Here is a 17,196-nt window from a genome sequence, read left to right as displayed (position 1 = left end):
AATTAATTGGCAGGGAGGATGAACTATCCCTGTGATACACTACTGTTGGAATAGAATATCCCATTCATGCATGGTGAAAATGGCCTTCAGAGCCAAGTAAATGCACATGCATTGGAGTTACATCATGGATGAACTGGGACATAGGATACCTTCAGAAATGTACATTTAATTATACCCCCTTAGACCTACTTATGCCTGCTTTACTCATGCATAAAGGAGTCTACTCAGGTCTGCCTTACACACTGAGGTCTGGTCTATACTACCCGCCTGAATCGGCGGGTAGAAATTGACCTCTCGGGGATCGATTTATTGCATCCCGACGGGACGCGACAATCGATCCCCGAATCGGCGCTCTAACTCCACCAGCAGAGGTGGTAGTAAGCGCCGTTGACAAAAAGCGGCAGAAGTCGATTTTGCCGCCGTCCTCACAACGGGGTAAGTCGGCTGCAATATGTCGAATTCAGCTACGCTATTCACGTAGCTGAATTTGCGTATCTTAAATCGACTCCCCGCTGTAGTGTAGATGTACCCTGAGAGTCTAGAAGGTGCAAGCTAAAGTATTCCCCATTCTACTTTAACTTACATCTTCTGGCTTCTTGGCATGTAAGTTAGACATGGACACAGAACAGGTGTAAGCAGGTCTAGGGGACTCTAAATTAACTGATACCACCTTACCCATCACTTCTGAATTTGGCACTTGGTAATCACTTAAAGGCAACAAAATGAAGACATTTTGGAATTATGAACTTCCATGTATTTGTGCCTTTCATTTACTAAAGTGTTGCATCATGTTTATGCACGACACCGATAGGAAAACAGTCCCTGAGTTTTATCAGGAATGATGGTATAAATCAAGGTAAACTCATCTATCATAAGTGCAAAATTTTGTACTGCCCACTTAACAGTTAAAATCAAAATGGCTTAAACTGGTATTTAAATGGTGGGTCTACAAGTTATATACACGATCAGGCAGCCTACATGGTCAGATTTCATTGATCAATTTTGATGAGTGATTGACCGAATTTCTGTGAAGAAAGTGTTAATACACCTTCCTCTATTTTGGTATTTCTGAGAAAAAGAAAAAGAAAGAAAGAAAAAAAACTTATTGTGAATCCTAGTTTTAATATTAGATTGAGCATACATCCTTAAATGCGGAGTTGAATCTATTTGTGCACATCTAGAACATTATTGCTTTCTATGAATTGAAGGCATTTGTTAGTGACATGAAGTAGGCCCAGAAACAGGAGCCAAGAATGTGAGTTTCACTGTTATAAAATTGGTATTTTGCTTATTTAACTGTTTTTTGCAGCTAGACAATATTATAATCTATGACAGGCAGAAGTGCCTTGTAAACAGGCAGTCTGTAATAGACCACAGCCTCTTTCTAAATTTAGGTAAAGTAATTACAGACTATAATATTTCAAGATGTATTTTAAAACACTAATACATTCATGTTGCAAACCTTCCACCAATTCACATCATCACATCAATAGGAGCACCCTGCCTACAGTGACCATAGGTCCTGTTTTGGCCAGTACAGTCCCTTTTTTAAGCCCTGTCTCAGCCATCCTGACTTTTTTGGCAAAAGAGGGCATTTGTCCCCTTGCCTTTTGCCAACTTGATCAATTGGCAAGAGCTAAGGGGACAAATGACCACTTTTGTAAAAAAAAAAAAAAAAAAAAAAAAGGGTGTGTGTGTGCTGTGGCATGTGGGATGTGTGGGGAGTGAGCGACGATGCGAGCCCCCTTGAGGGGGGCAGGCAGGGCTCAGGTGAACAGCCTGGCCTGGGGGGGGGGGGCGCAGGCAGAGGTCGGGCGAGTGGCTTGGGCCAGACCCATTTGTGTGTATGGGGATTCGGGCAAACGGCTAGGGCCAGCCCTGCAGTGGGGACGTGGGGAGGGGGAGAGCGCTCGGGCTAGCCCCACATGGTGTCCTGTTTTCCCGTTGGGAAATATGGTCACCCTATTGCTGCCCATTGAGACGGCTAGGACATTACGAGCCACATCCTCACTGGGGTAAATGGACAACATTCATTTCTGAGGAGCTATATTTTAGTAACTACTGGAGCCCATGTACATGAAAAATTCCTTTTGAATCCCACTGAGAATTAACATACTCAAAAGCTGTTTCATTGTTTTCTTCCTAACTCCTTCCATAAACCAACCAACCAAAACAAACAAAAGCAAAACCCAACAACAAAATCCACCCAAAACACCTAAACTTTCACTTCCCAGCAAAAAAAAAAAAAAAAAAAAAAAAAATATCCGCGTTTAGAAAGTGAAAATCTGAACAGCACGGCTGGTTCTTTGTTGTGATTGCTTAGAGGTGCAATTGAGATCAGGCAAGCTGTGCTGACTGTTTAAATCAGTACTCAGCCCTTGGGTTAAGCTGGATTTAAGTATTAGAAAGACAGATCAGGAGAAAGGGCTGAATTATTTATTTTAGTGGAGGGGGGCTAAGCAGCTTCTAATGAAGACAAAGGGGAGAAAAAACAGATTATTGCTGTCACAGAGTGGGCCACAGATAATGTTGAGGTTGGGTCCCTGTTTGTATTATTTTAATGCGCTGGGCATTGGCCATGGTTTATGCAGTGGCCTTGAATGTGGTGAACAAGTGCACTGTGATGCATCTAGTGGACAAGTATATTATGTTGAGGGATCTTTCAATATACATTCAGGCTATTTTAACTCAGACTGAAGGTGGCTTGGGGAAGGAGTGAAGGACTAGCCAGTGGGTGCAGGATTACATTTGCACATGTCTGAGTTGTGGCTCCTATTCCAGCCCCTGAGCTGTACTAGTAGTAGCGGTGGCAGGGCTGCTCAGTGCCCTGTCAGTGGATTGGGGGATTTGCTCCCTCCCACCCCATTGTAGCTCTCCCTCATGTAGATCATTTACCTAGGCTTTGTGTGCATGTGAGGCTAGAACGAGCACTGTACATTCCAAGCGCCTTTGCTTCTGTGAGGGAGAGTGCACATTCTCTGCGACATCAAGTTAATCACAGGAGGGGGCTTCTCACTTATGCTATAGTCATAGGGAAGGGTCTGCGCTCATAAAACAAAGAAATGATTACCTGCTGCACTGAGAGCACTAGGATTAGCTGCACAGAGCAGAAAGGGGTGAGGAATATGATTTGAATGGTTTGTTACTTTGCATAGGACCTTGCTTTTATGTCTCTTCCTCTCCACATCACTGGGCCACAGGAGGTTAATTATGTGTCGAATATTAACAGTGGTGGGTGACACATAGAAGAAACAGGCAATATGGACCCTGCAATCTAAGCAGAGAAACAAAACCCATGTCTCCTGGATGCTCAGGTGCTTGAAGGGTGAATTAAACAAGTTGAAAGGCTTCATGGGAGAAGCATGTTTAACAGAGGGAGATTGGAAGGCAGGAGATGAAACACAGCATACCCGGTCCAGAAGGGAGTTCCAGGTTTATGGGCCCACATGAAAAAAAGGTGAGGAGGAGTAGCCTGGGAAGGATACAACAGAGGTGGTGAGACCTGCAGCCTTTCAGAGCAAGTGTGAGTGATGTGAGGAGTGATGATAAAGCTTGAACAGAGATGTCCAGAGGCGGCCACTGAAAGGCAGCATTTGGCAATCATGATATTTTTCCCATTATATGTAGAAGAGGAACTATCTGTGGTATGTTTGCAAATGTTGATTTTTTTTTAATTGCAACCACCAGGGACATAAACCAAGCTTTGCAGAGGAAAGGAATGATAGACTATGAATGCTGTTTTTCCTCTTGGTTTCAGTTTCTTGATATATTACAGTAGTGTACATGCATGTAAATGCATAAATACAGAGAAAGAAAGAGCAAAAGAGACTATGTTCTTATTTGAACTCAGGTTACATCATTTTCACATTTGTGTAATGTGTTTTTATGTACTGGAGCAGGGTCCAATCTCTATTTTTGTGTGAACTCAAACATAATGGATTCAGTAATCTCTGTGTATTAAAATGCATGAATTCTCCATGCAGTGGATATATTTGGGGAAATGTATTTTCATTGAAACATTTGATACAAAGACTTCATATTAAGTATCTAGTTCTTATGATCTAGAAAATCTAGAATGACGCTGCTTGGAGATTTTTTAAGTTGAAAAAATAGCTAGTAAAAAAAAGTGCTATTTAAAAGTTTAGGGTTTAAGAAAAAGGTTTAGAAACTTGAAGACTACTAATTTACCAATCAGTCGTCACCAGGATTTGTTCTCTGTTCTCCATACTGCAGGATGTATTCAAGTAATGATTCTGATCAATTCTCCAGCAGTACCTAACTGGTGAGCAGTGAGTCAGCTAGTGGTCAAACAGATGTTATCATAATATTAAGGACTAAGAAATAGAGACATGTACTGTAGATAATGAACTGGCAGTAATCCTGGATAACCGTATCAAGGAAAGACTGTTCTTTAAAACCATACTGATTATCATGTGGTTTATGATTTTATTTCTTTTTTTAATTTTAAAATTTGAAATGATTTCCCCTTTGGTTTATTCTTAAATATTAAAACCAAGTGTTTTTGCCCCAACAAACAACAAGTAAATTCCTGCCCCAAAACACAGATGATTGAGGCATGTAGACAAATCCCTTATCCCCCACTATAACAAGAAACATTATTGGCGCTACGCAGCATATCTATTCTACAAAATACACTGGCCCTTCCCTTCTTAAATTGTGAGGACTGGCAAAGGTAGAGGGCAAGTAGCTCCAGTAAAATGAATGTGTTTTATTTTTTCCTGTTAATTTAATGCATTCAGTTTTAGTTTTTGCATGTAATCTTGCCACTATCAGATTAAACTCCCCTTAATACTGACTCATTCACTCCTCTCTAACTGCTCATAGGCACACCACAAAGCTTAGCACTGAATGACAAACTATCAGCTTGAGGATAGAGAGATGGCTTTAAAATGGTCTGCTGTTTAAAGTGAGTTTATGCAAGCCAAGTTGTTTCAGGTAGAGAGGGTTGTGATCTAGAGATCTGAGCACAGGATGGGGAGCCAGGGACTCCTCTCTTCTCATCCTGGGTCTGACCCTATCTGTGGCCTTGGGCTCGTCACAAAAGCTCTGTACCTCAATTTCCCTTATTTGTAAATCAGGGTTAATTCTTTCTTGCCAACCTCAAGGTATGTAGCAAGAATAAATTAGGCATCAGTCCTGCAAGAACAGGGCACACATGAGTAATTTTACATATCTGAGTAGTCCCATTAAAGTGTTTGCAGGATCAGGGCCTTATGGCCTTGTCCAGAAAGCGAGCCCCTACAAATCCCATTGTCTTCATTTCAGCACCTCACAAGAACCGCCATACTGGGTCAGACTAATGGTCCATCTAACTCAGTATCCTATCTTCCGACACTGGCCAATGCCAGGTGCCCTAGAGGGAATGAACAGAACAGGTAATCATCAAGTGATCCTTTCCCTGTGGCCCATTCCCAGCTTCTGGCAAAAAGAGGCTAGGGACACCATCCCTATCCATCCTGGCTAATAGCCATTGATGGACCTCTCCTCCATGAATTTATCTAGTTCTTTTTTGAACCCTGATACAGTCTTGGCCTTCACAACATCCTCTGGCAAGGAGTTCCACAGGTTTACTGTGCGTTGTGTGAAGAAATACTTCCTTTTATTTGTTTTCAACCTCTCAGGGTCAGGCCTTTACTTTACAGTAAAGAACACGAATGATGATGAGTAAGTGTTAGATAGTTAAATTGGACATATAATAAACAAGTGGTATTCCTGTTAAGTATATGTTTTCCAATGATTTTATATAAAATATATATAGTAAAACCAATACTTCTATGCATTTCAATTGAGCACCGTAGAAAAAGCAAAGGTCACGAGATCCTGAAGAAGCTAAGGCAGGTTGAAGATATTAGTATTTCTACCTTACTCTTTCTTAGCATGTGTTTTGTTTTGCTTTCAGGTCTCAGTCTGTAGTGGAACCTGGCACGCTGAAACATGAGGAACTGGGTGAGAGTGAGAACACCCAACTTCTACTGGCTCTAGACTGAGTTCTGCATCACCAACACACACAAACGCATTGCCAAATTTCAACAGCACCAGAAAGCTGCGAAGCACACAACACGCTCTCTCTCTCTCTCTCTCTCTGTGTGTGTGTGTGTGCTTGAAAACAGGTCCTCCATTTTTCCAGACCAACTAATGATTGTCACCAGCCACCTGTCGTGCAGCCAAAGCTAAACAAAGACAGATTTCTTTTGGTGCAGGATGCTAACTAAGATAAAGTTAGGAGTCTAGCTGTTAAAAAAAAAATTATTCTTTTCTTTTTTCCTTTTTAGATTTGCAACATTAAAATGACTGAAACGCGAAGGATGAACTCCTTTGTACACATACAAACGATGCACAGATGGAAGTTTTTCTGAGTCATTATGCAGGGATGCGCTTTAATTTCCTAAAACAAAGTTTAGATTAAGTGCATTTTAAAGTACAGTATCTTGAAGTTAACCTGTGCAGTCTAATTATTAGGTTTAATGTAGCTTGCAGACCTGAGATAACAGCATCTCCAATACCCTTCAATCCCTCCCAAGGTTTTTTAAAAAACAAAATAAAACCCAAAACATCACCAGCATAATGTCATTCAACATTACAGTATGTGATGTGATATACTGGCTGCTTGCAGGGTTCACTTATTTCTGTACCCTGCAAAGATTATTCTTTATTTATGAAGCCTTTATAAAACTGTCAGCTAAATGTAATGAGCTATGTGGGCAGCAGACAGACACAATTTGAAATGCAATTATTTAATTTTACCAATGTGTTTTTCCACAGGCAACTCTACAGGGTGGGTAGAGGGATGGGGGTGTGTGTGTGTGTCGGGGGGAAGTCATTGGAAAAAATTCACTGGTGATTAATGGTTCAATCCAGATTGTTTCATTTAGGTCACTATAGCAAATGAAAGCTCTGCAGAGCCATTTAACCCTCTTCCCTCCTGCAATCAGCTAAAGGAGTCGCCAGAAGGATCTGCTGATTGCAGATGGTGGCTGTGGTTAAATCGGAAAGGGAAGACTTAGAATGAATTATATAACATAGTATATACGACTGGAAGGAAATGTGGAAGAACAGAAATGTAGAACTGAAATGCCAAAGATCAGTTTGTTATCTCTCTCTTTGCAAAATGAATCCCATCCCTACATTGAAATGGAAATAGATAAAAATAATAAAAAATATCCACTGTTAAGAAATTGCATCTGCTGTGACTTTATTTCTTCAAACCGTTGTATAATTCTTTTGCATGCACTTTTTACCTTCCATTCAGTTGTGCTACATGGCATTCATTAGAACAAGTGGTCGGTGCCCATATGTCAAATAAGGTAATTGTAAACCAGATACACAACATGAGTTGACAGTGGACAGCATAATACTCTTTTAAATATGCCTCAGGTAGGGCCACATAACTTGTGAGTGGTACACTGAAGCGATGACATAGTTCAACTGGGCATAGTCATCCCTAATGAATGAAAATAAAATGTGTAACCTCTAACCGACAGAGAATATCACACTTATACGTGACCAGAAGAGGTCTGTCAAATACTATCATACAAAAGTAGGGATTAATATAGCTGCTAATGTTACATGCAGAATAATTGCAGAAAGTGTATAATTTATGATTGGTTTGTATTTCTCAGCAGGATGGGGTAGATATAGGGCTTGATCTGCAAGGTGCTAAGAGGTCTGCAAGGTGATGCTGACGTCAACAAGTATTGAGTAGGGTGACCAGATGTCCCGATTTTATAGGGACAGTCCCGATTTTTGGGTCTTTTTCTTATATAGACTATTACCCCCCACCTCTGTCCCGATTTTTCACACTTGCTGTCTGGTCACCCTAGTGTTGAGAGCCCTAAGCACTTCGCAGGAATGCCCTGAACCACAGATGAGCACTCAGCATGTTTCAAGATTGAAGCCATACATCTTAGGGATCCCTCCCCCCACGTTAAAATCCATGGTAGAATACACTAGACACATTGGCAGGTAGTGTAACATAGCATTGCTCCACTGGCTTCAATGGAGACTGTACTATAGTGTCACTAAGAGAGAGATGCCTTGTTTTACAGCCTTTCTAGTTAACACACTTACCTGTGTTGCCACTGAAATGATACTCTCACGAGAACAGTGATCTAACATTTTGTATGTCATGAGGTAGAGAGAAAGAAGACTAAGAAAATCTTAGCTGGGGAATTCTGCAATACATTTTAGTAGCCTGAGTTTATTTAAGTCAGAGTTGTGCAGCTGAAGTGTTTTGAAAGCCATTGAATTCCTAGTCCATGAGCATCAGTCTCTATAAAAGATTAGAAAGCCCATTAAGCTGTTATGACTAAAACATACAATGATGACATGAATAAACATCTGTGTTGGCCTGTAATATATATCCCAAAATATCAGGGCATGAATATAAGATGCTGGTTCTCATTAAATTCTGCACATAGGTACATGATAACTATGAACAGGAAAAAGACATTTAATTTTTCACTGACCTTACTGGTATGATACAAACATTAGATTGTACGATCCTTCTCTGTCAAATTGCCTCCCTTTGTTGAATGAATATGAAGGACAAAATGTTTTAGTGAAGATATTTGTCATTTTAAAAAGCATTTTCATTTGTTTCTTTGATTAGCATTTCCAATGTAGAAAGGTTCTTTCTTGGGGAAAAACATCAGTTTGCAACCTAAAAAGCTTAACATGATGTGTCACGTATACACTGTACAATTTTATAGGTTCCTCCATATGCTTACTGGGTGCACAGCTATTCCAATAACCACATCCAACAAAAAATAACGTTCTTGACTCCTTGCCACCAAAGCACAACAGAAGCAATATCAGTGGTGGAGAAGCTACTAATAATGAAGCCACATCACCCACATTGCCACATTCAAGGCACTTCAGTTTTTAATGCACAATATAGCATCCCACACTATTTAATGAGCATTAATATGTTTATAGGTGCATGTTTAGTGTTGAGTGCTTTAATGTATTTGCTGATCAAAATCCCAAATGATAAAGCATCTACCTTCAGAGGAAGAGAAAAGAAATGCTACTAAACAGTACTGGAACAATCAGAGCTATAAGAAAAGCACAACACAATTTTTCACAAATTAAAAACTAAACAACATCTGTTATACCTCTAGAGGATGGGTGTTAAATCCAAGCAATGGAAATTGCAGTGTAGTTTAAGGTGAACTCTAAGAGGAAACAATTTTGGTTCAAAGCCAAACACTTCTTGATTCATTCTTTAAAAATTATTTTATCATTTATCTTTCTTAATCAAATTGTGAAATGAATACAATTATTTTAGGATCTCCTGATAATTAACTTGAGAGTTGTGAATTTCTTATTGTGGTGGGTATATAGTTGTCTCTGGTTTAGAAAGCACATCCAAGCTTTTCTGGATCATGACTGGCTGAGACTGAAGTCTTGTTCAGTGCATGGTCATCAAATTTTGCTAATCCAAAAGGAAATAAAGTTGCACAACTCCAAAAAATAGTTACAGCATCTCACGGCACAAACCATCATGCAATATGTTATATGGCACTTTATGACCTAACTATTTAATAAATTCAAAATCTGAGTGGCTCTTAGTTTATAGGAATACAAAGTTAAGGCCGTTTTTTCAACATTGCCACTTTAATGAAGTAAACAATCTCAGACAGTCTGATTATGGCATATGGAGTATGTGCACATGGTGCTTAGATACCACGATATAAGGCACCTTAGTAACACAATACATTTGACAGTTTACTGCAATATGATTTTTTCCCAAGCTTAAGATGGGAAGAGGCCCATCTCCCTTCTCTGGAGATATAACTAACAAAATCTAAGCACTCTAATTTCTGACATGGAAATTAATACATTGAAAACTAGATTCAAAGCTGTTCTTATCTGGCTCCACATTCTAGCAGGAAGTCAGTGCTTCCAGGCAAGGATCAGAATTCCAAATCAGAATCTAGTCCTCTGCTCCCAGCTCAGAGAATTCTGTCTCTCTTCTATTTAGGTTCTTATTCTGAGGAATGACCACTCAGGTCAATCTAGAAGCAGCCTCTAGAAGGAGCTGTGTCCAACTCTTCTTGGACAGAAGATGGCATGACACAAAGGGCCTTGAAATGACAGGGAACAAAGCAGTTAACTACATAATCCTAAAGTTATTGAGCACCTGCAACTCCCACTTAAGTCAATGGATGTCCCAGTACTTCCCAAGATGAGGTCCTAAAATTGAAGAGATCCTTATAGCTGAAGGAGACTTAAAGGATTCTTTCATTCTAGGAAAACAAAACTGATTGAGTATCAGTTTTTAAACTCTATTAACTGGCAGTTAAATAATACAAGTTACTATTTGCATTTCCAGATGGCAAGAAAAGACCACGCTTAGCAAAAGTAAGATCTGTTCATGTAAAGTTCCTCCCTCTGCTAAAAGCTGGAGGTGCACTTATTATACATAATTTTTAAAAAATTAGTGGTTCACAAAAGGAAATGATCAATGTATAGCTATGATAGAAAAATACAATTACCCATGTAGAAAAATACAAAATAAAACCATTCGTTCATATTATCTACAGTTGATACTATATGCATATTGTTTCATACCTAAAACATTTATGATTAGAAATTGCATGACAGAATTTCAAAGCTAGTTGTGTGCTAATGTTTATGCATATCTAATGTATACATGTCATTACCAGGTAGCAGTGCACGTACAGATCAGATATTTGTGCATTAACCAGGCCAATAAAGTGACTAACTGACCCTGTGCATATGTACGTCTGTGGTACTGGTACACATAATATAGACATGTCACAAACATTTGCACATTCCTCATTTTGAAAATTTGGCCTTATAGCTCCTTGGCTGACAAGAGTATTATTGTACTTGCAGCCTACAAGCAAATCTATCAGATCAGTGCCATTTCAGTATGAAACAGAATGGAACATTTGTAGGTAAGTCCAATAGTAATTGTGGAACAATTTCTTCACATCTTCTAGCCCCTAGAAGGCTGACACTTTCCACACGGCCAGCAAAATTAATGTTGCCTATTTATATTAGCAGACTCCAACAGATTAAACCTCATCTGTTTCTTACATCAGAAATGACATCTTAAATGGCAGGAAGGGTGCGTCTCTGTTGGGGTGTTAACTCAGGGTGCCACACATCCACAATGAATATCAGCCGATAACTGTCAGCATCCTGCCACACTTCATGCTCGAAAGAGTCATCGAAAATAAGAACCTTCCCTTCTTCCCAGGTTCTGTAATAGAAAAGAACATCCTTTATTATTGCTTTTTGGGCACCCAATATGGGTACTTATCTGGGCAGGTATTTGTTCTGGAGATGCTCTTCTATATATAGAGAAGGTATAATCAGCATGTTTTGCCATAAGTAATCTAGTACTTAATAAAGAGAAATGAGATGTCTGTATCAGAGCTCTGAATGAAATAAACTATAGAAAGTTCAGTTTGATGTAGTTCCATTCACTGAGTTATACTATTATGTTCTCTCTCTCTCTGTATGCATGCAGGAATATACACTATATATATATATATATATATATATATATATATATATATATATATATTATATATTAGGGATCTGAGTCTAGGAGGCATTGACTATCCACCATTCTCAATTATCTGGATACTTTAAATCAAGCTCCCCCCGCCCTTTTTAGACATGTACTATTAGAGAATAATGGAAAGATGAGCAATAGCCAGCAACATGGTTTTAAATAAAGAAATCATGTAAAAAAAAACTGGATTAAAAATAACAGAATTACAAAATTAAATCCTGGTTCATACTTAATGTCAAGAATGTGAGTAGACTCACTGCATAAATCTTTGCAGAATAGGAGACTAAGAGCGTGTCTACAGGGGAAAGCTGCACTAGTGTAGTTTATTTTGGTCTAATTATTTTGGTATAACTAAATCAAAAGTGAGTCCATGCTACAGTAGAACCTCTGTTTTACAAATTGGGAATCGAGGAGTTCATAACATCAAAAAAGCATAAAATGGAACATTTCAAAATGATGGTAGGTCTGGTGCATACATTGCAGCACTGTACACACTGCAGCACTTTCTTCTTGTCCTTCCAGCCACTGTAAAGTGATTTCCAATGCCCTGAAAGCATTGGAACGTGAAGGGATGACAGCTTGTTCTTCACTGGCATCACTTTTATTATGTGATTTCCCCCCCCACCCCAATCGGGAACAATGGTTCATATAACTGGTCATTTTTAAGACTGAAGTTCACAAAACCATGGTTCTACTGTACTTTGCTTGCTAAGCGCTGCTTCCATGGAGCGTGACACCATATGGACACAAACAGATAGCACTCTGAGTGGGTATTCCAGGGTGCAAAGCACTGCTAGACAGGAAAAGTAAAGTTATTCCAGTGCAATTTTCCCTTGTAGACATGGCCTTAGGCAGGGAACACAGTAAATATTCCATATTTTTTATTTTAGTGCAAAAAATTGATAGTCTCTCACAAACCATAATACGTACAATTCATTCAAACAGGTCTGTGTATGAGCAGTCACATTCTTTAACAACAATCTGAAGAACAAAACTTAAAAGACGATGGTGAGAAGCAATGTATCAGAAGCAGAGGTATCTAATTGGTTGGAAGGAACAGTTAGGTTCAGTTTTCACATCTTCATTAATGACCTTGAAAAGGGGTTTAACAGCATTTTAATTAAGGTCTCGATATTGCAAAGACAACGGGACACCTGAGTGAGTATAATGGTCCATGAGTGTGTATCACTTTGCAAGAGGAAAGCCTGAATTCCGAGGTGCTGAATTAAGTATTGCAAGTGAGGACAGAGAAATAATACAAGGGAGATAAAGAGATTAAAACATGGACAGGAAATAAAATGAGGTTCAGCTTTAAAAAATGCAGCCTAAATACATTTGGGTAAAAATACACTGAGGAATAGCTAGACAATGGGAAGGAGAAAGCTGGACAGCAGTCATGCTGAGGGAGACTTATGATGAGAGCACATAGCAAACTTGGTACGACTTTGCAATGTCATACAGGATTTAAGAAGGCTAATGCGATTTTCAGCTGCATATGCAAAGGCATCACTTCCTGGAGGCAGGAGGTGATAGTCTCTTCTCCATGCATCTCTGATGAGACTGTACTTTGGATACTGCACGGAGCTGTGGGCACCTCATTGCCAGAAAGACTTAGAAAACTAGACAAAATTCTGAGTAGAATAACAAAACTGACTAAGCCATAGGGATTGACATAGTAGGAGAGAGGGAAAAAACTGTGGCCAAGAGTTTCAAAAGTAAGCGGTGATTTTGGATGCTTTAATTCTGAGTGACCAACCTGGGTTACTTTAAAGAGACTTGATCTTCTGAGGGTGCTCAGCATTTTCTGAAAATCAGGCCCCTTTTAAGGTGTTTCAAGTTGGGCACCCAAAATCACAAGTCACTTTAGAAGATCTTGGCCTATCAGTCTTTGTTAAGTAAGGACATGTGTCAAGGCTGATTCCCCACTCAGATAGACACAGATTTAAAACAACATTGCATGTAAATGCTTCTTTTCAATAAGGCTGAGCTATTCTAAATTTACACCTGTTTTAAGCAATACACTCCTATATTCTTATACCAGTTTTACATCAATATTACTCCAATGAAGTCAAAGGAGTTACACACTGATATAAGAGTGAAAAATAGGACCTATGGTGGGTTTTTTTTGTTTTTGTTTTTTGGTTCTGTTATTGTTTGTTTTTTAACTTTGGCCTGAAAAGCACTTCACTCGTTAATCTGAGCTCTGATCAGGAGGAAAAAACCATCAAAACATCCAAATGAAATGCCACCAAAGAAATAAGGATCAATCATTTGCATCATAGTGAGATGGACTGTCACACACAACAAAGAGAAAGACTACTCAAAGTTGTCAGAGCCATTATCTTCCATTTGGCTCCACTACAAGACCCACTATTTGCACCTTGCCATGTCCACCTACAATAAGTGGATTTTGGTTTGTTTGGGTTTTTTCTAATTGCTCCTGATGTGTTATAAGTAGGGCCTGACCAAATTCACAGCCATGAAAAACGTGACATGGACCCTGAAATCTGGTCTCCCCCCAGATTTCACCGGGGAGACCAGTGTTTCTCAAACTGGGGGTTGCTAGGTTATTTTAGGGGAGTCACAGTATTGCCACCCTTACTTCTGTGCTGCTTTCAGAGCTGGGTGGCCGGAGAGAGGCAGCTGTTGGCAGGGTGCCCAGCTCTGAAGGCAGCGCCCCGCCAGCAGCAGCGCAGAAGTAAGGGTGGCAATACCATAACCATGCCACCCTTTCTTCTGCACTGCTGCCTTCAGAAGTGGGTGGCTGGAGAGTGGCGGCGCTGAACAAAGGCAAAGCTCTGTGGGCAGCAGCACAGAAGTAAGGGTGACAATACCATACCAGGCCATCCTTACTTTTGCACTGCTCCTGGCAGCAGCTCTGCCTTCAGAGTTGGGCTCCCAGCCAGCAGCTGACGATCTCCAGCTGCCCAGCTCTGAAGGCAGTGCCGCCACCAGCAGCAACGCAGAAGTAAGGGTAGCAGTACCCTACAATAACCTTGCAACCCCGCCCCCGCACAACTCCTTTTTGGGTCAGGACCACTACAATTACAACACCGTGAAATTTCAGATTTAAATATCTTAAATCATGACATTTATTATTTTTAAAATCTTATGACCGTGAAATTGACCAAAATGGACCATGAATTTGGCAGGGTCCTAGTTCTAAATAGCAGTTTTGGGGCAGGGTTCTTCCATTTTTTGCTTTTCATCCTCACTTGGTCTCTGCAGTGTGCACATGCACACAGTTCTGGGAAGGAGCTTAAAAAGACTTTAAAAAACCCTCCTTGGTTGGCCCCTGAGAAATTGTGTTTATGAACAGAGTGATTAACAGGTGATTAAAATAAGACAGGGCTGTTAGGATGTTTCCTAAAGTTAAATGATCTATTCCAAACTTGTGATCTGTAAAAAACTGAGTAGCCTAAATGACAGAAAGTAATTGAAGATTTTTCTACAATTGTTGGATTCAAGAAGTGGTAATAAAGTTACTAATATCTTTCTTTGAGAAGATAACTGATTTTGTAGACAAAGGAAATGCAGTAGAGCTAATCTACTGGATGTCAGTAAGGCGTTTGATACAGTTCCACATGAGAAATTATTAGTTAAATTGGAGAAGCTGGGGATTAATATGAGAACTGAAAGGTAGATAAGAAACTGGTTGAAGGGGAGACTAAAATGGGTCATATTGAAAGGTGGACTGTTAGGCTAGAGGGACATTACTACTAGTGGAGTTCCTTAGCAATCAGTCTTGGGTCCAATCTTATTTAACATTTTTATTACTGACTTTGGCACAAAAAATGGGTGTGCACTAATAAAATTTGCAAATGACACAAAGTTGGGAGGTATTGCCAATATGGAGGAAGACCAGAATATCGTACAAGAATTTCAGGATGACCTTGTAAACTGGAGTGATAGACATGGGATGATATTTAATAGTGCAAAGTGAAAGGTCATGAGTTTAGGGACTAAACAAGAATTCTTGATCTAAGCTGGTGACTTATCAGTTGAAAGGGACAGAGAGAAGGAGAAAGACCTGGGTGTATTTGTTGATCACAGGAGGATGACTATGAGCCATCAGTGTGATGTGACCCTGAAACAGGCTAACACCAACACTTGGGTGTCTCAGGCAAGGTAATTCCAGTAGAGACAGGGAAGTGTTAGTACCATTATACAATGCACTGGTGAGACCTCATCTGGAGTACTGTGTGCAGTTCTGGCCTCCCATGAATAGGCGCAGATTCTGAGCGTGGGTGCTCTGGGGCTCAAGCACCCACGGAAAAAAAATAATGGGTGCTCAACACCCAGGAGCCAGAGCTTGAGTATGGAATGTGCTGACTTCTGTGCTGCTAACAACTTCTGCCCTTAGGTCAGGGAGTTTGTTTATAAACAGAGGCAGGGTGAATAAGATAACAAAAGGCTTGTCATTAAATTAAATTAAGGATCGTTAGATGATCCCGAAAGCATTGCCAAGCACTCCAGTTAAAAGATAGGAAACAAAGGGTAGGAATAAATGGTTCATTTTCAGAACAGAGAGAAGTAAATAGTGGTGTCCACCGAGGGGCTTATACTGGTCTGGGACCAGTGCAACATATTCATAAATGATCTTCAAAAAGGGTATATAGTGAGGTGGGAAAGTTTGCAGATGATACAAAATTACTCAAGATAGTTAAGTCCAAACCAGACTGCAAAGAGTTACAAAGGGATCTCACAAAACTGGATGACTTGGCAACAAAACAGCAGATGAAATTCAATGTTAAATGCAAAATAATGCACATGGCAAAATATAATCCTAACTATACATACAAAATGATGATGCCTAAATTAGCTGTTACACTTCAAGAAAGAGATCTTGGAGTCATTTGCAGTATAAGAATCCTTCTCACCAGGGGCGGCTCTATGTATTTTGCTGCCCCAAGCACGGCAGTCAGGCGGCTTTCGGCGACATGCCTGTGGGAGATCCACCGGTCCCGCGGATTCGGCGTACCCGCCGCCGAATTGCCGCCAAAACCGCAGGACTGGTAGACCTCCTGCAGGCATGCTGCTGAAGGCTGCCTGACTGCCGTCCTAACAGCAACCGGCACGCCGCCCCCCGCAGCTTGCCGCCCCAGGCACGCACTTGCTGGGCTGGTGCCTGGAGCCGCCCCTGCTTCTCACTGTGCCTGTATCATCCTGAACTCATTCTCCAGCTTCAGAAGACTTAAAAATTATCTCCAGTCATCAATGAGACAGACGCAACTGAATAATGTAACTGTCCTTAACATGCATCAAAACAATACCCAGGAACCGAGATGTAAATAAGATTGCTGACAGTTTCATCCAGAAAGCTACAGTGAAACAATGTCTTTAAACTGGGACGTTAGTGAAGACAGCTTGTGATTGCAATGATTTTAATATACTGTAATTCATGATAATGTAATTATGTAGTTCATAACAACTGAATCATTATTAAAATAGTAAATATACCAATGATAGTCACATTCAATAAATAGAACATGAAAGAAATGTATAAATATGATGAAAATAGCTTTCCCCCCCAAAACTGGCAGAATGCCCCCCCCAAACACACACACCTCTTCAAAAGCACCCACCAGCAAAAGCAAAAATCAGCGCCCATGTGTTCTGACTTTAGT

At 40.1% G+C, this 17,196-nt stretch overlaps 2 protein-coding genes across 9 annotated transcripts in view; one reads left to right on the top strand and one right to left on the bottom strand.

Annotated features, from left to right (window-relative positions):
• The window catches only part of CLVS1 (clavesin 1), a 116,611-nt gene extending 109,416 nt beyond the window's left edge, over positions 1–7,195 (top strand). For both annotated transcript variants that reach the window (XM_054017223.1, XM_054017222.1), the window contains one exon: positions 5,921–7,195. In XM_054017223.1, coding sequence (XP_053873198.1) covers positions 5,921–6,008 — 88 coding nt within the window. In that variant the 3' untranslated portion in view covers positions 6,009–7,195. The remainder of the gene's footprint in view (positions 1–5,920) is intronic.
• Positions 7,196–10,388: 3,193 nt separating this feature from the next.
• Positions 10,389–17,196, bottom strand: part of ASPH (aspartate beta-hydroxylase) — a 201,373-nt gene continuing 194,565 nt past the window's right edge. For all 7 annotated transcript variants that reach the window (XM_054017214.1, XM_054017215.1, XM_054017216.1 and 4 more), the window contains one exon: positions 10,389–11,251. In XM_054017214.1, coding sequence (XP_053873189.1) covers positions 11,101–11,251 — 151 coding nt within the window. In that variant the 3' untranslated portion in view covers positions 10,389–11,100. The remainder of the gene's footprint in view (positions 11,252–17,196) is intronic.

This window comes from Malaclemys terrapin, chromosome 2 (assembly GCF_027887155.1).
Source record: "Malaclemys terrapin pileata isolate rMalTer1 chromosome 2, rMalTer1.hap1, whole genome shotgun sequence".
NCBI classification, from domain to species: Eukaryota; Metazoa; Chordata; order Testudines; family Emydidae; genus Malaclemys; species Malaclemys terrapin.
This window is presented reverse-complemented; position numbering and strand designations above follow the sequence as displayed.